The following is a 25092-nucleotide window of genomic DNA, read 5'->3' on the forward strand; positions in this document are numbered from 1 at the left end:
TTAAAGGATCAGAAGAATACCTTTATTGCTTTATATCAACAAGATTTTGGAAATAAAATAATATGTGATTTTTCAATACCACAGGCAAATTCTCTAAACAAATTCAGATAAAAAAGTCAAATGTGAATTCCCTATAACAGCCATAATATGTAACATCATACCCTGTTTTTAAAAGATAAGCAATTTACATGTATTAATGTATATATATATATAAAAAGAAAAATCAACCTATAAATTTGTATATAACATAGATGTATATAAATACTTGGAAAAGGCCTTAATGATACTCACCTAACTAATAACAGTGGTTTTCTTCTGGAGAGGGGAATGAACTGCATAAGGGTAAACAAGGACTTTTGCTTTATTGGTGCTGCCTGAATTTTCTCACAGTAGGAATGAGAAAAAAGACAGATGAGAACATATCACCCATCCAGAGAATCCCCTAATATATAAAGGGTAATGATCTGCTTAATTTAATACAAATAGGGAGAGAGTTTTTGTTCTTGCAGGGAGGAAGTACTTTTGTCTTCAGTATCACTACATTTAGTTATTCTTTCATAGAATGGGTGAAATAGTTTCCCTATAGAGAAGGAAAAACTCAATGGTGAAAGCACTGATATGTAGTTAGAATCTATGATCTAGATATCTAATATTACACATTAGATAGCATACTACCCCCCACCCCCCGCAAGTTAGAAGGATTAAGGAAAAATAGATTCTTTCGATACATATAGTGGTAACGGGAAACTAGTAACCAAGGATTACAATATAGCCTTTGAATATTCTATTAAATAAATGAGTTAAAGTGTTATCTTTACTTGTTTTATTATTTTATCACAATTCACTTGCTCAGTTCATTAGACAAAAAGACATGTTGACTAAATACAACGTAATTTCTAGTTCCCGAGGGGCCTGTGCATCATTACCTGATTGTTATTGTTGACTTGCTTCATGGCTCCCAAGCTCCCCCTGCTGCTGATGGGTCTTCCTTCCCTAAGGTTTTCCTCATTTCTGTGTCTTCCTCCGGCTCCAAGAGCACTCCTTCTTCCATAAACCTCCTTTCCTGGGAATAGGACCTTCTTCCATACTGTGTTCCTTGTAGGTAGTCTGTGCCCAGCAATGGCTCCTGGGTCTGTGGTATGTTTGGATCATAACTCCCCAGGGTTTCTCCCATTACTCTAGGATCATAAAATCCCTCTGATCTTAGAGAAGGATATCTGTTGTCTTTCTGCTCATAAGTATTCAGTCTCCTTTCAACCACTTCCCGGATCAACACTGCAAAGTTCAGAAGTCATTATGATTTTTATATTTTTGATGAGTATAAAACATTCACCAGGCCCCCTCCTTCCTATATCATAACCTTTAAAGTCTTAACTTCCTCACCATTTTATATACTTAATATGAGTTATATTCTTTGCTTGTTTTAACAGAACACCACTTATAAAACAGTGACAACAGAAGATATTAATACTAATAAAATTACACACAAAAAATTAAGGGCAAAAATTGGGCCTTTGTTAATATAATGAATAGATTTAAAGTTTAAGTAATATAAAATTAGAATATTTCTTTCATTTGTTTGTCCACTGAAAATTTTAGAGATGACTCATAAAAACAATAAAAGAACTTACTGTCAAGCACTGTTCTTCCCACCATGCTATATTCCATGGTTTTTTCAACTTCATTCATTAGCCATGGGAGAAATCCTATTTCAATATCTGTAAAAAGGAAATTTCATGAAGTCATTTTAAAAATTTGTTCTCATTAGTTATACATGACAGTAAAATGCACTTTGATACATCATACATAGATGGAGTATGATTTCTCATTCTTCTGGTTGTACATGATGCAGAATCCCACCAATCCTATAGTTATATATGTACATAGGGTAATAATGTCTGACTCATTTTACTATCCATCCTACCCCATAACCCCTCCCCCTCTCTTTGCTCCCCTCTACCTAAAGTAACTCTGTTCTTCCTCAGCCTTATGGATCATTATAAATAGGAAGAAAGTGCTTTTCCCCTAATGTAACAGATTTATCACCATTGTTTTCTCAATAGAAAATATTAAATAGACTTATACAGCATAACTTTTGCAAAGGCTATGTTTTGGTCAGTTTCCTTTCTATCAAAGTGGAAGTTATATTTTAAAAACTTGGAGTCACATAATTTAAACTTTGCTTAATAGGTGCAATGTCAGACAGATCAAGGAGGCACAGGAAAATGTGGTTTTGGCAGAATCCAGTGAAATGTGATGCACATCTGGGATTGAGCATTGCCAGTAAAACAAATGCCCCCAGTTGAGACTCCTGGCATAATGGAAGCTGATTGAACTCAGAGGATGCAGGTCAGAGGGCAGCCATCTAGAAATGGGTAAGAAATTAGGTGTTTGCATTAATAATATGTTTGTTCTGACTGAAATTGAAATATACTGTGTAAGCATTTCAAAAATATGGTCCATTATAATATGCATGTTAAACTTTGAAAACAGCTTTTTTAGGAGGCAGGCATTTAATTGGTATTTTTCAATAGTATGACAGTGGAGAGTTTGTTAGACTATTATATTTGCTATTATAAATAATTGAAATCTCAGGCATGAATTTCATTTGCAAATTTTACCCGATGTTTACGGCAACCCATGATAGGGAAAAAAAGCTACTGTTTTTTGTGACTAATAGTAGGAGGCCTGACATGAGCCCAAACGGTAGGACGGCAGCACAGAGAGAACAGTGGGTTGGAGCTGGAGTTCCAGGCCAGTGTGAGAGCCATAGTAAGCTCCCAGGAAGAAGGCTTTATCTTTCCTGAGCTTCCATCTGTACTTCTGAGAAATGGCCATTATATCTGCCGTATCTCTCGGAGGCAGGACTGTATAGGACAGTAGGCTCTGAGGACAGGCTAACAGATGGCCCACACACTATAGGCTCTGAAAGCCAGAGACTGGAGTTCCTGTTACTTTTTTATTTTGTCTCCAATACCTAACACAGTGCAATGCAAGCACCTAATTAAATGAAAGGGTGTCTTCTGTAGCGGCCCCCAAAGGGTTTCTGATTGGAATAGGGAATCAGCTGGGAAAAAGTTAATAATAAAAACTATTTGCACATATGTAATGCTTTATAGTTTACACAAAGTTTCATATACTTTATGATATTATTCCTGAAAGGTCCTCATTTCAAGTCATGGAGGTAGTTAATGATGAACCTGGGATTTAAATTTTTGACATCAAGTCCACATTTCTACTATACAATGTTGCTTCTTAATAAAGAAGTCCTAGGGCTGGGGTTGTGGCTCAGAAGTAGAGCGCTCGCCTAGCATGCGTGAGGCACTGGGTTCCATCTTCAGCACCACATAAAAATAAAATAAAGATATTGTGTCCACCTATAACTAAAAAATAAATATATAAAAAAAGAAGTGCTAACACTCTACAATAAAGATCTTTATAGTACACCTTTTTTAAGATGGCTTATTTTAATTTTTGATACATAATTTTACTTAATTGCATGGTACTATAATACACCTCTTATCAGTAATAGTGCTCACTTAAAACAACTATAATTAACATTTTTGTTTCAGAAATAGATCCTAATTCAAAATAAAAAATGGGCATGAAATAAACTTGAACCATTAAGAGGATGCTTATTAAAACAGAGTTAATCTAACAAAAATCTTCACAAACCTCTCTCGATAGGATCATAAAAGTAGCCGCTATCCCTGAGACTGCCAAAAACAGATGGGAGAAGGTCGGCCAGATAACGCTGTGCAAATGCACGGGCAGAAATCTTTTGTGCTGTCTCGTTATGTTTGTTTATTATTTCCCACTGCTGCTGCTTACGACGTTCCTGTCAAGAGAAAAACATCATCAAAGATGGTTATTTAGGCATTCTGTCTTCCCGAGACATTGAATTTAGTGAAATCAATAAGTGAAAGAATTTGGACTTACCAAAAAGTGGACAGCAGGGTATCTATTAAAGATCTTTCATCAAGATTTTAATGAGTTTCAACTAGTGGGTACTGAGTTCAGAAAGATATGAAAGACGGAGTAAAACTCATTTCCTGATTATGATTATTTTATTCAAGTAAAATAATTTCATGATGGTTCTGGTTTGGCTATGAGATGCCCCCCAGATTTCCTGTGTTAACGCAGAAATATTTGGAGGTAAAATGATCACATTATAAGATCTGTGGCCTAATCAATCCATCCTAATTTGGAAGGGCTCCTGTGCTGGGTGGAACTCTGGCCCAGTGAGACTTACTCTGAGGAGTGGGTCCCTGGGGACATTCCCTCCCTAACCCCTTGATCTCTCTCCTGCTTCTGGCCACCAGGAGCTGAGCAGCTTTCCTCCCCCCCACCTTTCAGCCATGTTCCACCACCTCAGTGCCATGAGGTCTACTGACTACAGATTAAGCCTCTGAAACGCCGAGCCCAAAATAAACTTTTCCTGCTCTAAGTTGTTCTTGCCAAATATTTAGGTCATAGCATGAAAGCTAACAAAACAATAAACTTGCTTGACTGTACAGATGCTATCAAAATGATATTAATTTTTTATAGTACTGGGGATTGAACCCAATGGGACTCTACAACTGAGCTATATCCCCAGCCCTTTTTATTTTTAACTTTGAGACAGTGTCTCATTAAGTTGACTAGGCTGGCCTAAAACTTGTAATCCTCAGTCTCAGCCCTCCCCAGTTGCTTGGATTACATAGTACCTGGCTATATTTCTTTTTCTTTCTTCTTTTGATACCAGGGATTGAACCCAGGGGCACTTAACCACTGAACCACATCCTCAGCCCTTTTTATTTTTTATTTTGAGGCGGGGTCTCATTAAGTTGTTTAGGGCCTCACTAAGTTTCTGAGGCTGGCTTTGAACTTGTGATCCTCCTGCCTCAGCCTCCTGAGCTGCTGGGATTACAGGTGTGTGCCACCATGCCTCACACCTGGCTATATTTTTAATTAGTATTATAGAATAACACTGACAGGAAAATTATAATTGCTTATAATTTTAAATTAAATATCATAGATCAATGAATAAACTTGTGTAAAAATTCAATCCACAAAGCTAAAATGTTCTGAACTTGAAAGCCTCTTTTTTTGTTGTTATTTTTTTTAGATCATATACCATCTGTAAAACCAGCGAACACACTTCTCTACTCCCAGGTGGGAGTGGGAGCAATAATATGTTTTCTAATTAAGTTTATTTCCAAAGTTTCAGCAATTATAGATCTAGATGATTTATGTTTTTGATTTTTCCATAATATACTTCCTAATAATAAATAAAAATTTTTGAGAAAGATTTCACTAATTAATTCCATAAAGGTTTTTTCTGTCAGTATTATTTTATTTATAAGAAAAGTTTTGCATTTGCACGATCCTTACCATAAACTGTGTGCTCTGTTAGCAATTATGCATTTTGGAGGAAAACTTGAGGTCCAGCTGATTAACTACTGAGAAGAATTTCCCAACAAACTGCTCTTCATCGTAAACTGGGCCCTTTGGGAAGTTATTTTAACTGGTTTAGGTACTCGGGCACTGCTTTTTAATTTGTTCATTAATATACAATAGAAGGTGTTCATAAGTATAAAATTATTGTCAGAATCTGACAGACACGTAAAGATTACTAAATCTAGAGTTACCTAATAGCAGGCTATTGGTACATTTTAAAAAACTGGGTTGTAGAATTTCTTTTATTAAAGTTATAATTTGCAAAATATTCAGTAAGGATCCAAGTAATTCTGGAATATCCCTGGGGATACAGAGAAGGACTGACCACTGAGAAAAAGACCCAGAATTCATCGACTTACGGTAAATCAATATCTTTCTGACTCCTGATATTTAAGAGTACCTTCCAGTTCAGACACATTTAATTTATGAACTTTCAATTAATTTGGGAACTTCTAGAATCTCAATTTAGATACATTTATGTAAACTGAAATTTTAAAATGTCAGTTCAAGAAATATTTATGATCTAAAGGAAAGACCTGAGCAACAAATACTATAGATTTTTTAAAAATATATTTAAATGTCTTTAGCTTTGTAACATGCCACATGTAATTTTGAACATAATACATTAAAGAGTCAAAAGATTAAGAGTGGCTGGGGGCATAGCACAGTGGTAGAGGATGCACCTAACATGTGCAAGGCCCTTGGGCCCTTGCTTTAGTACACACACACACACACACACACACACACACAACTGGCTAACAAAGAAAAATAGAATTCCATACTTTTTCTTCTCGGTGTCGTCTCTCTTGCTCTTCCAGTCGCTGAACTTCGGCCAGTTCCACATTCCGTATTTCTTCATATGCATGCTGACTGGCCTGCAGGTTGGCCAACTCTTCTTCTTCCATCACTTCCAGAAGGGCCTGCTCAATTGTCTTCCCCACCAAAACTTCTAACATTGGTTTAACTTCAAGGTCAAAGTCAAAAAGCTTAAACATACACACACACACACACACACACAAAAAGTAAACAAAACTGTAGTTACTAACTAAATGCATCATGAAAATATAAAAAAATATTAACAACAGGGTATTATTGTCATGCTGTCCGTGTGCCAGAGTGCTGGTACTTGTGATTTCTAATTCTCAGAATAACCCTTAAGGTACACAGCATTGTGCTAATAGGCAAAAATCTAGTAAGTCAAATTATGAAAAAAGTATACATTCATCAATGTAAACCCTGATACTCAGTAACTTTAAGATCAAAGCCAAAAGGAAATATTCTGTCCTGGAGCCAAAGGGAATATTCTATCCTGTCCTTATTCTTTGCCTTTCCTGCTCATTTTTTCCTGGCTGTTTTTCATTAAAACTGATGAACAAAGGAACAAGAATATGAATATTTTAAGTAATTAATGTTTAGGGTTTGGAGGCAAAAACACCCTCCTCTGTAGCTTCTGAAGACTTATTTATTTCCCACTGTCAGTGACAGTTCTTTCAAGTTCCTTCAAGTCTTAAATCTCATTTATGCATATAATCATTGCCTTCTTTTCTTCAGTATCATAAACTGGTCTACTTATGCATTCCACATTGATGTGAAAATGTAATTAAGACTCTTCTAAACACGGAGAGTATCTTCTTAAAATGTATATAATCCACAAGTTAAGAGTAGAATCTCTTCTATCGGGAATATTCGTCTTCCTTATTTGGTGCAAATCTGTCTTAAGTACATACATTAAGCACATATATAAAAAAATGAAACCAAATTATAAGTATTCTAAAATATTTCTGATGATTTTATTTCTGATAAGAGGATAAGTCAGAATATATTATTTAAAAATATTTCTGGGTACTTATAGGACAAACTATTTTAGACACATCTGGGAGAGCAATCCAAAAAGCAGAATCCTTCTTAATGTGAAAGTGGTTCTGGTCTATGTTATGCCTTACCTAAACCTAAATTTATATCATTTATAAGATGTTAGAGGGAAGCTGAAAGAATATACTGTACCTCTCCTTCTAGTATTTGGGTGGCCACATCCCTGCCAGTCTTGGCAGGAATGAAGAGTGGTGTCGGTGGTTTGTCCAAAAACGCATCTGTTTGGCATTCCATATCAACTTCTATTACACGATCAGCAATTTCTTCAAGGTACAATTCTAAGAAGAATACCATATACACTAAATTTGAAATTCTGGTATATTTCAAGCATACATATATATTTGAAACTTTATCTCCTTCAAAACAGAATTAAATGGTTTAGAAAATAAGTCCTGGAATGAAAGTGCCAATGTGGGCTTTGATTTACACACTGGATTAAGAGTTTTATGTATCTGGAAGATCATAGAGTCAGTAAGGCTGGACTATTTACAAGTACTAGGTAATGGAATTGAAGAATATGAGACCACAGGTGTGTATAAGATGCAAAGTGTAATAGGGGATGGTGTGTTGATAAAGTGTAGGTGCAACTGAGTTCCTACACAGTCGATGTATAAAGATTTGAAAATTCCAAGATATTATAAATCATGAATCAAATCACCATGTTATTTAATGTTCTCTATCCTACAGATTACAAACACATGTATGAAAACAAATTTTAAGTTAGAAATAACTTATATGAAACAGGGACAATGTGGTACCATGTGAAGCACATGAGCACTAGCCAGAACACAGGACCTACCCAAGATATATCTTCTGGATCCTCAGTTTCTTCATATGTAAAAGGAATCATAATTACTGTCATATGGAATCTCTGCAATAATAGAGGAGATCCACAGGTATGGGACTTGTGTAGTCCCTGAGGAAAAGGGGCTATTATATCACTTAATATTTTGGTGGTACAAACCAACACCTTATCTCTGCTACCATAGAATCTAGACTATATTGACTGATCACTGGTTCAAATCTAGGCCAGATTTGGCTTGGAGGTAGGGGGAAAAGTGTGAATGGATCTCTTCCTTTAATCTTTACTACAAAAACAATCTGAATGAATCTGCTCCCCATTTTGGCAGGGTACAAGATGAATCTTTAAGAAGTCACATTAGCCCAAGGAAGATGCCAGGTACTGTCAGATCACCAAGATACTGTTGACAGCCAAACCCTCTGGGTCCAGGTAACAGTGAGACAAGTAGAAAATCCTGGCACCTGCCTCAGAAGACCTGTGTGGCTCTGGAGGCAATGAAAAGTGAAGGGAGAAAAGAAGGAGACAGCAAAAGAGGCTGGTATGGAAGGCAGAGGATCAGATATGAGTGGGCTTCGTCTTCTCAAAAGATAGATAAAAGGCCAAGCAGGACTACATTGCTGTCCTATAGTATTAATTCCTCACGAAAAGAACTGTGATTCATGTTGGGCTAAGAGAAATAATCACAGGTTAAAATAAAATATGTGAAAAGGGCTAAGAGAGAATTAGTTTGATCATAAAACTTTAAAAAAAAATTTTTAGTTATAGATGGACACCATATCTTTAATTTATTTATTTATTTTTATGTTGTGCTGAGGATCGAATCCAGTGCCTCACACATGCAAGGCAAGCACTCCACCACTGAGCCACAACCCATCCCCTTTTTGTCTTAAAAAAATCCCAACCCACACTTCCACCCATGTCCAATATGATAATAGTACAGATATGTCTTTGCTTAACGAATGGGCTTCCTTACATCTGATTGGGAAGGACTGGTGAGCACAGAAGATACATATGTGATATAAAGACCAAGTAAAAATGAACTGACACAGACCGCTAAGTGAACAAAGGAGCCCTGGTGTCAATGGCATGGTCACATACCTGTCTGCACATTCACGTGCTTCCTGCCTTCCACAGGTTCTGGTGTCCGTGGTCTGAGCTGCTCTTGGGCTCGTTTCCTGGCAAGAGCCCTCCTTTTAGCTGCCTGTGCTCTCTGAAGCTCTAGAGGATCAGTCTGCCCAGACTGGGAGAGAAAGAAAAGGCTTCTAAAAGTTAGAAAATACCTCTCAAGGCATTCCAAAAGTGATTCCTAGGCTGAGGCAGGATGCTTCTAAGTTCAAGGGCAGCTTGAGCAATTTAGCAAGACCCTATTTTGCAAAGAAAAAAAAAAGGTGAGGGTGGTGTGGGGTGGTGTGGGGAGCTGGAGATGTATGTAGTTCAGTGGTGGAGCACTTCTGAATCAATACACAGTACCAAGTCAAACCAAACCAAACCAAAAAATGAAAGTGATTTCTGCATAGTATAAAAAGCATGCATCCCATAATAGTGCTTCTTGATTATCAGTGACTTGATAATGAAGATTTTTATTGTTACTTTGTTGAGTAATACACCTTTCAAAAAAGGTATCTGACAAAGCACAAAAGGACCTTCCAAGTCTGCCTGCTAACTAGAACAAATGGGTGCAGAATCCTGTGGAATAACACACCTTTCCTTGGGTGCTCCATAAAACTGATTTAACTATTCTTGTTACAATAAATTTTAATGTATGGTTAAGAAACTGAAAAGCACTATGATTTTTTAAAATCTAAATTTCGTTTGAACAGAATTTCCTTAAAAATTTCATTAGCTCACAAAGAAAACATTCTAAGTCCAAATGAAGTCTCTCCAGGTGAACAAGTGGATTAATTGCTCCCAGCAGTTCGGCACCTCCAGTGGTAACATGGCTCTCTTTTTTCTTTATTTGTCCTGTATTGTCTTTATTTGTTTTAGGTAACAGGGTGATAATTTTAGGTCGTAGTAATGAGCAGTGAATTGTGAACCAAGAACCTAGCAGGATCACAGGGTTTACTTGAATTGCCTTTAATAAACAATTAAGTAACTTATAGAACAACAATGGGTACACTAATACTGAGAATAAACAGGTAGAAACAAAAGGAGCCAGTTAAGAAATTATCAAGAAAGATCATTGAGACTAACTCCAACAGGTTCTACTGAAGTCACTGTAAAGTTAGGATTTATGCCATAGGTTTCTTGTGTATTTCAAAGGGAAATTTCATTAAAGCTCAGGGGCGCTAAGTCTACCCAGTCATTGAACCCAGCATCAGCACTGACATAGGATTGACTTGTAGATGAAGACCCCCCCTGAATGGGATGGTAATCATGACCATTCCCATGAGGACCAATGTCAAAAACTCCCAGGTGGGAGGAGTCAAAAATGTGATTGGTATAGACTGCAGGCGGTGGAACCCGTTCTCCTTGCAAACACCAAACAGCAATAAATTTGGAAGTAGCCTGTTTCCTTCCTTGTTCTCTGCCTGGAGACAACCCATTCTCTCCCACAGTCATTCTCTGTTTGAGCCAGACTTTACTTTCACTCATAATAGAATTCTCTTGCTTTGCTTTTCATGTCTGACTTTAAACTTTCTTTTGTTGGGACGAAAGGCCAAAGGTTTGGAACTTCATCTCTCTACTCTCCTGTGACAATAACGCTGGCCTCATAGAACAAGTTGAGAAATGCTCCTTTCTCTCTTATTTCCTGGAAGAGATTGTTTAGAATTGTTGCTAATTCTTCTTTCAATGCTTGGAAGAATTCTCTAGTGAGACTATCTGGACCTGAAGATTTCTTTTTTCTTTTTAGATATGAAATTGTTTTTAAATATGAAATTGTTTCTTTAGGAGTTATGAGAATTCAGAAGTTCTATTTCACGTTAGTGAATTTTGTAGTTTGAGGAACTGGCCCTTTTCATCTATGTTGCTGAATTTACATGTGTATATTTGTTTGTATTTGTAATACTGTGGTTCATTTAAAATAATATATTTGGTCTTTTATCTTCATTTCTTGGCATATAACTCCTAAACCTTTGGAATTTCTGGAGTGATAAGAATATCTTTTGTATGCTAATGAAATGGGTGGTGAATAAAGGTCCCTAAATAGCTTCAGGATGGCGTTGGTCACCAGAAAGACCAATGTGGCATTAGAGTGTTGGAACTTTCTGCTTCACCCTTCAATCCCAGGGAAGAAGAGAGAGGCTGAAGGTTAAATAGATCACCAATGCCCCATGATGTAATCAGTCATACCTACATAATGAAGTGCTGGGAGCCATTAGCCAAGTAGGTATGACAATTTCCTTGCCAGCGTACCCCATGTTGCTGACATGTTGCAGTGACATTGAATGTAGGTGACCTTGCTCAAGGACCAAGGCAGATTAGGGTGTTCCCGGTTTTAAGATAATCGTGTTTAGGGCGTTCCCAGTTTAGGTTCCAGGTTTAAGGTTTAAGATTATTCCTGATGGGAATAGGGCGTATCCTGCTGCCTGAGTTCCCCTTGAGTTCTCACGGAATTCAGACAGTATATTTTGGAGATAGAAGCCCAGTGGAGGTGGATTTGGGCAGAGAACGTGGATTTGGGCAGAGAACGTGGATTTCCCCAGAACGTGATTGTAGACGGCTGGTGTGAGTTCGGGAATAAAGAGTTGCTGTTTGAATCTACAAGCTGTGTGGTGGCTCGTGATTGTGTGCCCAGCCAGACTGCGGCAATGAAGCATCCATAAAACCCCAAGGGAGCAGGGTTCAGATGGGCTTCCTGATAGCTGAACAAGTGAGGTTCCAGGACAGTGGCACACAGGAGAGGGTATGGAAGCTCTGTACCCCTTCTCATGCACCTTGCCCTGTGAATCTCTTCCAGTCAGGCTGCTCAACTGTATCCTTTGCAATACCCTTTATAATAAACCAGTAAGTGTAACAGAGTGATTCTCTGAGTTTCTGATTCTCTGAGTTTTGAGTGGCAATAACAAATTAATCAAACTCAAGGAGAGGGTCAGGGGAATCTTAATTCATAGCAATTGGTCAGAAGTACAGCCACAACCTGTGCTTGAGATTGGCATTTGAAGGGGAGGCCGCCCTGTGGGACTGAGCCTTAACCTGTTGAATCTGATGCAATCCTCAGAGGGATAGTTTTGGAATTTGGTGGAAGTAGAGGACACTCTGCAAAATGTGGAGAATTACTTGGTTGATGTGTGTAGAAATCCACACCCATCCACCCCAGACATATCTGTGTAACAACAGCTCACTGGGGAAGCTGTTCTTAGAATTATTGGCCTACCTAATCCTTAAGGTCCCATCCCTTTCTCTGGTATTCTAAATTCTAAAGAAAGGCCTCTGTAACGCACTGCCCCCTTCTTCAGTTCCATGGTACACAGTATTTGTTGTATTATCCACTATGGGTAAAGCATATGGATTAACTTGCAGAAAAGTAATATGTCTGTCTGAAAAGAAAATGCAGGTGCTGATCCCAGGAGGTCAAGGTCCATTGTTGCTAAATTCTGGGAAGGAAGAAAAGGAGACCTGCTCCTCTAGAGAGGTATGGATTTCTTGTCCATTGTCTTGCTGTACCGGTTTTTCTCCTATAAAAGGTCTTTGTGCTTTGAAGCCCTCTAAGATAGAGACTTGAGACAAAAAGCCCCCTCTATTTTCTTCAGGGCCAGCTTTCAATAAAAAGAATTCTTTCCACCAACTTCTGCTCCCAAATCTTTGGTCACTCAGAGCAGTGGGCAGTATGGATATTCAATTCCAGTAACATTTGGGGCCACAGAAGTAAAGCACTGTGTTGAGCATGAGAGGAGATAGTAGACAAAAGCACTTTTGAATACCATTATCATCCTTTCAATCTTTTAACGGCTACAGTACCTGTAGTTACATCCTCTGATATTCATTATTAATATTTGCAATTTATGTTTTCTCTCCTGTCAGTCTTTAGAGGTTCATCAATGTTATTGATCTTTTCAGAGAACCAACTTTGGTTTCACTGATTTTTCACTGTTGTTTATGATTTTGGCTTTTATCTTTTATTTTCCTCCTTCTCCTACTCTGGGTTTATTTTGTTCTTTTTATCCAGTTTATTGAGGTAGGAACTTAATTATTGATTCAAAGCCTTTCTTCTTTCCCTCTTGGCACTGTTTTGGCTCCATCCCATAAATTTTGATGTGCTATATTTTTTTCAGTTATAAGTGTTCTTTTAAAATTTCCTTTGACATTCTTCTTTAACCTATGGATTATTCAGAAATCTGTTTTACTTTCTGGTTGTTTTCCTGTTTTTAAGCATCTTCCTGTTATCTTCTGTTTCTGATTTCTAGTTTTTCTGTTATGGTCAGAGAAGCATACTCTGTGTGATTTTAGTTCTCTCACAGGTGTTCATGGGGCATATGGTAGATATGTCATGCAGCTATTGCCGGGTGCTTGAGAGCCATTCATATTCTGTTGTTCACATTTACAGAACATCTTCCTGACTGCTATGACTTGTTGATTGGTTGATGATATTGGCCAATCTCCAATAATCTTGCTGTTTTTTTTCTAAGAGAAACTAAAATTGTGGATATCTGTATTTCTCTTTTCAGTTCTATTAGTTTTTACTGAATGTATTTCAAACATACATCTTGTTTTGAGACATCCAAATTTAGGACTGCTACATCATCTTGGTTTAATTGTGTTCCTTTTATCATTCTATAATGTCTTTGTCTTTCATAGTCTTGTTTGCTCTGAAGTATGCTTTCTCTGATGCTAATATAGCCACAACTATCACCAGAGGAGGTCTGAGGAGTTCCTGGAGAGGGGGACCACAATTCAGGATGAGTAGGGTTCTTGACAAAATCACAGAAATGAATTTAAGAATACATCAGTTAGAGACACACAGATTTATTATGAAAACAGAGACAGATTCAAGAGAGAACGCAAACCATCTAGAGGTTCTTAGCCTCTTATTTTAAAGGAGACTTGGTTCTAGGAACTTGGGAGGTTATGTTGGGATGACATCAGTCTGGTATCACAAGATGATTCATGGTGGTCTGGCAATTCTGAGGATGTTAGGCTGATGTGGTCTCTATTATCTGGTTAGTAGATAACATTAGAAAGTGTCATATATCATAGATATCATAAATGTCTCCTTTTGCCCAATCTGTTTTAAAATACATGTATTAGTGGACTAATTTACAGCACACAGGGCAATTTTCATAAACAGGTGAATTTCCAGTAACTTTAAGATTGTGAGTGAAGATTTTGGGGAAATTTGGGCAAGGGAGCAACAAGCAACAGAACTGGCTTAGGAATGATGGTCCAAAACCTGAAGGACTTCAGCACAAAGCTTCTAGAGTTAAGTTTTACTTTCTTGTCTTTCCTTTTGTCTTTTGTACCTATTTTTAATTTCTTTTCTATGATTCTTCAAACTACCTTTTCAAAATTCATGTTTTCATGATGTATCTTCCATCCTTTTGCCTTCAGTCAACTTAAAACGTCAGAATTGAAATGATAATTCTTACAGACTGATATAGGTAGGTCACTATTTTTTCCCTCTGCCAACTTTTATCTTTTAATTATTTAGACTATTTACATTTAAAGTAATTACTGATATATTAGGGCTTAGTCTGCCATCTTACTTTTTGTTTTCTGTTTGTTCTTGTTTTTCATCTCTCTTTTAATGAACATAGGCCTCACTATTCACACAGATGTGGGAGACCAACCTCGCATGTGACTGAGTCACTTCCTGGCTGAGTGATTGAGGGTTGGGTAGCAGAAATGCCACTAGACTGCCCCACCTTTCTTGGGTTCTTGGGACAGTGTCTTCGTGGATGGGCGTGTCATCCTACAGCCCCATGGGTGGAGCTAAGCTCACCTGCTGTTCCTTTGTAATATTACCCCTTGCCCTGTTTGGGATAGAATGTTTCATGGAAATGCTTTTTGTGTGATCCCTTATCTTACTGTGCCCTTGGGTGTGGTCTACCTAGATGTCAGTCAACCTGTTGACAGCAGACATCTTGAAGCTAGCTAGACTCAGCCCCCTGAAACCTGACCCTTTGCCTCATTTGAATAGCTTCTCCTCAATAAAAGGGGTCAGCATGTTCTCTTTCTTTCTGCAGACCCTTAAGGTCAGAGGAGCAACCCCAAAGTAAAAGGTATTTCTGTCCTTGTGTGGTTATTTTGCGCAGCCCAATCAGCCCAGTTCCCCTGGAGTGACCCCTGAGTGTTTTAGCCACGAGCAACCAAGCAATTGGGGTCCCTGGGCGGACAAAAGGTCTGAATGCTTAAGCTCCCAGGACAAAAGCCGCACACAGAAATTGTATGCAACTTTATTTTATTTGCAGGGCTGGGGATCACAACTAGGACTTTGCACATGTAAGACAAGCACTCTACCACTGAGCTACAACCTCACCCTCATTTCTGTATATTCTTTTTCCTGCCTTCCTGTGGGCATGGTGAGTACATATAATTTTATTTTGCTTTGGCATCCAAATTTTTTTTTGTGTATGTGTTTGCCAAAATCCAGGAATGAATTGGTGCCCCGTTTTATTATAATTTTCTTATACCTGAAGCAGTGCTCAATCACCCTGAGATAGATGAACTCTCAGGGAGAGAGAAGAGACCTTTAGAGGAGGGAGGGAGAGCCACATTTATGAGCATGACCAGTCATGCTTGTCTCTTTAGTTAAGTAGACAAAACCTCCAGCATATTCTTGTACCAGATCAACTAGAACAAAAACAATCTATTTAAATGTCACCAGATTCAAGGACCTATACAATGTTCCCAGAATTGATTTATGGCTAGACTGCTTAACCACGAAGAGACATTGTGAACCTCAAGTATGAACTGATTGAGATAAGATTCAATTTTCACAAAAGCTTGCCTGGGAACCTGTACTTTTCTTCCTAGAAAAATCCTATATGTAGTCAGGGGACTGGACCCTGGTTGTGTCATTAGCCTTCTATCCTCTGTGAGTCAAGGAGCACCTGCACCTGCTGCTGGTGTGTGTTGGGGTCTGTTTATCTTTGCTTTGCTGTCTTTTAATAAACATTTGCTTGTGCCTTGTTTTCCATGTGTCCTGAAATTAATTTCAGTGGCACAAGAACCTGTCCATGCCCAATTTACCTCTCACTGTCCACTTGGAGGGCCCTCCTTGGACCCCTGTCCAGTGACAAACCTTGGTACAATGTCTAACATTATACCCTACCTGAATGGTTCCATCCAGTGACTAGAGATAAACTTAGAGGCATCTCTCCTGTCTAGCTGGCAAGGGAAGGGAGACTCCCTGCTTTCCTGCTGCTTTACTTAAACAGACCATTCAAACATTTGCCCTGAATTTAAAGTGACCAGCTCTTAGTCACAGCATGACCTACTGGAATTAGTGGCTTAAACCCATCAACTAAAATGCTCTAAACTGATTAATTAAAGCTCCCCCTGGGAAAACTGTTTGGATAATGCCCTGGACCCCATAAAGGCACTGGCCTGCTAGGCATGGTGGTATAAGCCTGTATTCCAGCTACTTGGGAGACGGAGGCAGGAGGATTGCAAGTTTGGGGTAATCCTGGGCAACGATTTAAAAAGGGGTCTGGGGATGTAGCTTAGTGGTAGTGTCCCTGGGTTCAATCTTCACTACTGAGGGAGATCAAAAAGGAAGTATAGGTATAAGGGCCCTTTCTCTTTCTCTTTCCCTCTGTGTATACAGACATACAGTGCTGACTTTCCAGGGGTTTTAAACTTTCATTTGTGGTTGTGTCACTGAAGCTATGCCTGCAGTCCAACCTTGATGGTGAGGCTGTCCAAAGAGACTCATGCAGGTGGATCTTGTGTGTCTGGTGGATGCTAAATTGATAGAGAAACTCAGAGTATCATTCGAACATGTAAACATTTTTATAATTCCATTTTGATTTATTTGGAAAAATTTTAAGTGTATATCTGTGTATTTTTTAATGATTCTTCCAGGTATTACAATACATGTGTAACATATAAGTCTATCAACATTTTACGACTTCAAGTGAAGTATAGAAACCTTACTTCCCTTTACTACCCCCATTTAAAATCCTTTTATTATCCCCACTTTAAAATATAATTATATATAATTAAAAATGTAATCATCTTAAATATTTCATCTATGTATTTTAAGCACTGCATCAGTTAATGTTATAATTCTGCTTGAACCATCAAACATAATTTTAAAAATCATAAGAAAGAAATTGTTACATTTACCCCTATTTTTACCTACAATTTTGTTCCTTCTTCCCTTCGGAAGTCCCAAGCCTCCTGCTGTAACCATTTCTTTTCTGTTAGGGAAATTCCTGTAGATATTCTTTAAGGGTAGGTCGGCTTATGACAAATTTTTAGTCCTTCATCTAAGAATGTCTTGGGTAAGAATATTTTCACTGGATTAGAATTGGGGCTTGGTAGTCCTCTGCTCTCAGGATTGAAAAATACTGTGTCACTCCCTCTGGCCTCCATGTCCAGATGGAAACTGCAGTGTCATTCAACCAGTGTTCCTCTTTAGTCAACATGCCATTCCTCCCAAGAGTTTTTGTTTCAGTTTTCAGAAATTTGATGTGTCAATTTCTTTGGGCTTATCACTGAGGCTCACTTAGCTTTTTGTATCTGTAGGCATTTTGTTAAATTTGTGGAGTTTTCAAGCATTTTAACTTCCAACATTTTTTCATCCCACACTGTTCCTCCTCTCCTAGAAATTTGACAACATGAATGTAGTTTTTTTTTTAAATCATTCTTCAGATCCCAAAGGTTCTCTCTCTTTCTTTCTTTCTTTTAAGTTATAAAATAAACCTTTTATTTCCCCTGCTATATAAACTCAATACATAATAAAATGTCAGCAGAACGTTCTCTATATAATTTTGTATTTCATTATCTAAATGCAATAGCATATAATAAATTCTGGTCTAAAAAATAATAGTGATGTGATAGCTTGCGAAATTCTGTGATGGTAGTTAATAGCACTTAGTTTGCACTTTAAATGGTTAGAATGATAAATTTTGTTACAAACATTTATCATACACACACACACACACACACACACACAAGACCATCCCTATCTCAGGCAGAGGAGCTTTGGAGTGTGAAGAGCCTGGGTTTTGCTTTGAATCCCCCATCTAACTGAGTATGGGGATCATTCCTAGCTACTGGGTGGGGTGCTGAGATCAGGGAAACCCAAATTTCAGGCCAGTCTGGGCAATTTAGCAAGGCCCTGTCTCTGACTCAATAAAAACTAAAAAGGACTGGGGATGCAGCTCAGTGGTAGAGCACCCCCCTGGGTAACAAAAACAAAACAAAAAAACATCCAAATTCAGGGGCTGGGAACGAAGCTCACTGTGTAGCATGTTCTCAGCACGTGCGTGCGAGGTCCTGGTCTAAGCCTCAGGACTGAAAAAAAAATCTCCTTGAAAGGCTTGGTGTAGCTTAGGGGTACAGTGCTTGCCTAGCACATGTGAGGCTCTGGGTTCAATCCCCAGCACCAATGAAGACTCCAGATTCAGCCAGGTGCTGTGGCACATACCAGTAATGCCAACATTCAGGTGACTGAAGCAAGAAGATCATGTGAGCCCAGGAATTCAAGACCATCTGGCATAGCACAGTAAAACCCCATCTCAAAAACCAACCTACCAACAACAACAACAAAAACAACAAATTTAAGGGCTGCCTTTCTTTTTGGAGTATGTTTTCTCTTTGTTGTTAAACTGGGTAATATCTGTTTATTTGTCTTTGAATTCACTGATTGTTTCCAATGTCATCTCCAGTGTGCTACCTGTCCTTCAGCACAGTTTGAGAGCTCTGAGTTACAATACACAAATTGTGCTTACCAGCGGCCCTGTGTGAAGTGCGTAAGTGTTGCCTCGGATCACCCTTCTGTCATACATTATGTTTCCATACCGCATAGGTTCTTCTTCTCTGTAAAACAGCAAATTCTAAATAAGTATTTTAATAGAGTGTTGATGTCTATGAAATAAATTCACTGTCAACAGTATTTAGACTAAGATAAAAACATTTTAAGAAAACAGATTTCTGTTTTACTATGGCCCATAAAAAAGGAGACAAATGGCTGCCATTTATATAGAGCTTACTATATGCCTGATTCTTTCATATGTACTATTTTATTTATTGCTCACAATAAGCTTCAAGTTGGGAACTATGATTCTATCTGACAGGAGAGGAAACAGAAAGGAATCTGCCCAAGGTCACCTTGCTAGTAAATGGCAGAGCTAGCTTCAGTTGTAAATCTGTAAGACTACTTATCAAATGTGAAAATGGCCCATCTGAAAAAGAGCCTGCTCTGAAGAACTAAAAAAAGTTTGATTTGAGGACTGAAAAGTTACATGTATAAAAGAATTTGGGGGCTGAGGATGTGGCTCAAGCGGTAGCACGCTCGCCTGGAGTGCGTGCGGCCCGGGTTCGATCCTCAGCACCATATACAAACAAAGATGTTGTGTCCGCCGAAAACTGAAAAATAAATATTAAAAAAAAAAATTCTCTCTCTCTCTCTCTCTGTTAAAAAAAAAATTTGGATTTTAAAAAAAGTCCAATTTCTCATTATTCTTTTAACCTAAAGATATTTTTAAAAGGTATGGTTTAAAATTAATACAATTTTAATCTCAGGGGTCGGAATGATCACTAGTAAGAAATATGAATACACAGTGGGTATTTTCATCAGAAGTTCTTTAAATGATGTCCTATTTCTTCTCTGGCTGCTCTTTTTCAACCTTTGTTTGCAGCTCTTTCTGGTCTGGAGGATTTCATCAGGCTCTGCTTTCTCTTGTCCTTAGATGACCTCCTCCATTGGCAGTTTCTGTTATGACCAATATGCTAACTTTATTTTTAGCTCACAACTCTTCCTTTCCAACTTGTAAATTACTTGAGTGTTCCTTCAGCTCAGCTGGCCACTCTTTCAGGGAAGGACAAAGTCCCAAAGAATTTACATAGTTGTTAACATGGTTTACCTTGGGGTAGGGGTGAGTGAGCAGGCTGCAAGGGAAGGTGGGTGAGGTATCAGATTGTCCTAATAACGCCCTCAAGCATGAGTGTGAGTCCATTTATATATAATTAAATATGTATATGTATGTATACATAAGAAAATAGGGCAGATAAAATAGGGGGAAAAAGGAATTAGAAATTGTTGAATAATGGGAAAGGCCAGTTGCATAATAATATATGCTGGTATGACTTTATTTCAGAAATAAAGCCTCTTCCATATATACATATGTGCTCATTTATGTGTGTACAAAAAGAAGAAAAAAGACTGTTAGGTTTGGTTAAAGCAGGGAAACAGGAGTAGAGGCAGGCAGGAGATGATTAACTGTTTTTATTTATCTGTATTTTTATTTTTTCATTTGCTTCAAGAAACATATATTACTTTTATAAATTAAAAACCATCAATAAAGATAATTTTAAATGGAAAACATGTGCTCTCTTTTCTCTCTCTCTCCCTCTCCTTCCAATAGCCTATAATATAACTAAAATAAAGACTGTTATGGTTTTGACGTGCCTGTGTTTCTGTAGGAACATTCAGCGGTGAAATGACTGAAAAATAAATATTAAAAAAAAAATTGTAATTTTTTTACAATTGTAATCTAATAAGTCCATCCTAGTTTGTAATCTAATTAATTGATTTAAGTTGTAATCTAATAAGTTGTAATCTAATAAGTCCATCCTAGTTTGAATGGACTGGGTGGTAACTGCAATTGTGACAGGGCTGGAGGTGGGCCACTATGGGCATGCCCTGGAAGGGTCCCTCTTTGCTGTGGCCTCTTTAGCTCTCTGCTCTTTGCTTCTTGTCTCCACCATGAGTTGAGCAGCTCTCCTCCATTGGGCCCTTCCTGCCTGACAGGCTGCCTCTCCTCAGGCCCAGAGCAATGGATTTAGCTGTCTTGGACTAAGACTTCTGAAGCCATGAACCCCAAATAAACTTTTCCTCCTCTAAGTCATTCATGTCACGTATTTTGGTCCCAGCTATGAAAAAGCTAACTAAAACAGAAATTGGTACTGAGAAGTGAGTTGTTGCTGTGACTAATTTGGCCATATGGTTCAGAAGCCTTTGGAAATGATTTGCAGGAGAAATTTTGAAAAGTTTAGAGATGCAAGTTGAAAGAGCTTTAGAATGCTGTAAGCAGAGTTTAATGGGTGATTCTAGTGTAAGCTCAGAAGACCAGAATGGTGACAGAATGCGGACTGTGCCCATGAGGTTTCAGATGGAAATGACGACTCCATTGGGAACTAACTGGACTAGATATTATACTCTGGCAAAGAACTTGACTACATTTTGCCCATGTTTTTAGACTTTGTGTGAGGCTGAATTTAAAAGTGATGGGCTAATTAATCTGGTGCAGGAAATTTCAAGGCAGCACAGCATTCAGCACAACATCTGCTGGATGTTGCCAGCAGATTTTCGTCAGATTTACTGTGAGAATAAGGAGCAGAAAGCAGGGCTGAAGTGTTTTAAAAACTTGTTAGGCCAGAAAAGTATGAGTAAAGCTGGGGCCAAGAAAGCTGTGCTTAATGAAGATATTATAGTCCCTAAAGAGATGCCAAGTACTTTACACAAGATAATAGGAAAGAGCATCTCAGAAATTTGCTCACCCATACCCACAACAGGCTCCTGGGCACAGGAGGGAAAATTCTTTTCAGAGATCATGGGCGTGCCCTGCTCATATAAGGGGTCTTGGGAAACTGTTTCACCATGATGAACTGCACAGGCACTCAGAGGTCACTGCAGCCATTCTTCCTGGTGGTGTAGGTACTGTGTGAGCTGGTGACAGATTTCAGCATCATTCACATGGTATAGGTTCTGCAGGAATGCAGTTGCTAGAGTTAGGGGGTCACGGAAGCTTCCATGGGAATTTCAAAGGAAGGCCCAGGAGGCCAGGCAAAGTGTATCAGCATTAGGGTCCTTGTGGGCCACTCCTGAGAGGGCAACACATGAAGCTGTGAAGATGAAGCTGGAATGGAAATCTTGGGAATTAAGAGTTCCAATAACATGGACCATCTGTGGAGAAAAGCTGTTGGCTGCAGAGATCCAGGCTAAAAGAAAGCCCATGTGCCCTTCAACTGGCAAGGCCAAAGGAGCAGGGGGGATACTTAACCCCTTTGGAAATAAAATATCATAGCCATGTGTCCTAGATGCTGTATGTGGAGTTATTGGACCTGTTCACCCAGCTGGGTTTTGGTCCTGTTTTGGCCTTTCTATGATCCTATTCCTCCCTTTTGGGGTAGGAATGTTTGCACTGTTACACTGTACATGGATATATGTAACTTTCTCTTGATTTTTGCAGGGGCTCACAACAAAGAGTTTGCCCTGAGTTTCAGATGAGACTTTGGAGGTGGACTCTTGGGCAATGCTAAAACTGTTAAGACTGTGGAACAATTGGAGATGAACTAAATGCATTTTGTACTGTGAGACGGATATGAGCTTTTGGGAATAAGAGGCAGAATGTTAGGGTTTTAGGTATTAGGTGTCCCCTCAAAATTCCTCTGTTAATGCAGAAATATCCAGAGGTGAAATGACTGAATGGTGAGAGTTGTAACCTAGTAAGTCCATCTTAGTTTGAATGGACTGGGTGGTAACTATAGGCAGATGGGGTCTGGCTGGAGGACATAAGTCTCTAGGGGTATGCCCTGGAAGGATGCATCTTCCACATGGCTCCTCCCTCCGCCCTACTTCCTGACCCTGACATGAGGGGAGCAGCTTTCCTCCACGGGGCTGTTCCTCCATGATGAGCTGCTTTACTCTGGGCCTAGAGCAATGGACTCTGAATCATCTATGAACTGAGGCCTCTGAAACTGTAAGCCCCAATTAAACTTTTCCTCCTCTAAGTTCATGTCAGGTATTTACAGAGATGAAAAAGCTAACTAAAACAAAGACCAAGCCTGAATGTGGTGTATCTAGCTCCTGTTGCTCTCCTATAGGTCTGTTTCTTCCCTGGTCACATTGACTTTATAAGGTCCTCAAACAAACCGGACTCATTTCCTATGAGGGGTTCTATACATGCTGTTTCTTCTTCCTGGAAACTATCCCTCCCCTTCCTCTTGTCCCCATCCTTTCCTATCTTCAGATCTTAACTTTAATGTCATATTCTCAAAAAGGCTCTTCTTGTCTCTCTATAGACATGTCCTTCTTCCCCTAGCTAGGGACCCTCTTGTATGTTCTCACTGCATGCTGTGTTTCTCTCTTGTTGTAATCATTGCACTAACACTTGTTTACTGCCCACTTGTCTTTGTCAGCATTTGGTTAGTCTCATGAAGTCCCAAGAAACAGAACTTTAAACCTATCCAATTAAGTTTCATATTTTGGTTTCAACCCAGTTATAAACCCAGTTGGATAATTTGTAACCTTAACTCACTTCAAGCCTATTAAGATATCCATTTCAGCTATGTGTCATCTGGAAAACTGAACGAATTGCCTAGTTCAACATAAAATTTTGAACAAAATAGGACTAAAGATTTTAGGGAATAGAGACAGAGTGACATAATAGCATACTCTTTTCAAATATCGTCATTTTGTCATTCACCAGCAAATTTAGCTAACAATATTCTTCTGGACACTTTCTCAATATTTTATTCATAAGGATATCATGTCAGCCTTATCCACAAGGATATCAATGATTAAGATCTGAAAGCAACTACTTACATGAAATTAAAATTTTACTGTGCTTTCTGCATTACTTTGATACATATTACTTCAATATATAAATCAACTAATTATAAAAAATAATCCCTAATAAACCAACATTGACTCTCAGTCCTAATTTATTGGTTTGATTTACTAGTAATGATTTGTGAGAAATCAGTTAAATTCACCAGAAAGTGTTCTTGGAGTCATTTTTATATTGAATCCTTATATAACATCTATATCTCCCTTCAAATTAATGTTTTCTGTCTTAATTTTTCTCTTAAGTGATAGCAATCTTTACTGAAATCTTTGTCCTAAAAAAGATAATTATAAATTTAGACTCAGGGTATGAAATAAGTATCAAGAGTTGCATTGCTGATGCTCAATAGTGCATTCACGGTTTGTACTGAGTGCTTACTAGTGCTAGGAATAGTCCTAGATAAACAAAAGATGCAGATTCCTGCTTCCATGCAGCCTGCATTTGTGTGAAGTTCTGCTGATTCCAAAATTTGAGGCTTATGTAAACAATTTTAATAGAACCATAAGTTTATGGTCTCTTCTATGTACGGTTGTTTGAATATTTGCAAAAATTCATCATAAATTTGCAGTTCTGCATATAAAGACAACCTAAGTCCTGCCCAAAGACTGGTGTGGGAAGGATTTTGTAAATGCTATCGTGTTTGTCACCCTTATACCTCAGTTTCCTCATTTGCATAATGAAGTTATGAAACCAACTTCACAGCACTGTGCATCCAAAAAATGTTTCACTTCACTTCCCCAGTGAAGTGTCTGGTACATGACTGACTCAACAAGCATTAGTTTGGGAAATAGGGAAATTCGTATTCGTGTTATGGATCGTGTCAGCAACTAGAGTCACTAAAGTAAACTAAGAGAGTCCACACACGTCCCTTTCGGCTTCACTGCTTCACACCACGGGAGTTACTCAGAAATTTTATTTTGGCAGAGTGCAAACGAAAGCACGGACAGCTTTTGCCAGGGCGAAAGTGGTGATCGGACAGGGGCTGGTTTGGTCACTCACGGCTGCAACAGGTTGTCCCGGTAACGGCGGCGCTGGCAGGGCAGGACCCGGGGCCTGCTGGTGTAGGTGTAGGTGCCCATGGCCCCGGAGGTGCGGTCAGTCAGCGCGGAGGTCATGTCCGGGGTCGAGCTGCCCGGCTTTCGGTGAAGCAGGTGGGCGTTAGGGAGGCGACAGAGCCAGAGAGTTGCGGGTAGTGCCAAGAGCAGGAATTCCACGAGGCGAGGAGCGGCGGCTGGCCGGGAGGTGGGCGCGACGCGAGGCTGCCGGAGCAGGAGGCGGGAGCTGCACTCGACTTGCTCGGGG

At 38.8% G+C, this 25092-nt stretch overlaps 1 protein-coding gene across 1 annotated transcript; it reads right to left on the reverse strand.

Moving 5' to 3' along the window:
• On the reverse strand, positions 1–25034 carry LOC124100480 (radial spoke head protein 3 homolog). The gene is made up of 8 exons (XM_046456002.2): positions 24790–25034; positions 18952–19039; positions 9212–9353; positions 7444–7589; positions 6222–6425; positions 3676–3838; positions 1632–1718; positions 1–1275 (listed from the first exon to the last, which is right to left on the reverse strand). The coding sequence occupies exons 1-8, from the start codon at positions 24903–24905 to the stop codon at positions 950–952; spliced, it is 1272 nt and encodes a 423-aa protein (XP_046311958.1). The 5' UTR covers positions 24906–25034; the 3' UTR covers positions 1–949.
• Positions 25035–25092: the final 58 nt, after the last annotated feature.

Source organism: Marmota monax, unplaced genomic scaffold (assembly GCF_021218885.2).
Source record: "Marmota monax isolate L192 unplaced genomic scaffold, Marmota_monax_Labrador192_F-V1.1 WCK01_AAM20220418_F8-fsc01388, whole genome shotgun sequence".
NCBI classification, from domain to species: Eukaryota; Metazoa; Chordata; class Mammalia; order Rodentia; family Sciuridae; genus Marmota; species Marmota monax.

Excerpts from the sequence above, each read along its gene's own strand:
- LOC124100480 (XM_046456002.2), bottom strand. The coding sequence starts at position 24,905 with ATGACCTCCGCGCTGACTGACCGCACCTCCGGGGCCATGGGCACCTAC. Across the intron at positions 19,040-24,789 it reads CGGGACAACCTGTTGCAGCC|AGAAGAAGAACCTATGCGGT; the intron begins GTGAGTGACCAA and ends GCTGTTTTACAG. Across the intron at positions 7,590-9,211 it reads GCACGTGAATGTGCAGACAG|AATTGTACCTTGAAGAAATT; the intron begins GTATGTGACCAT and ends TATTCTTCTTAG.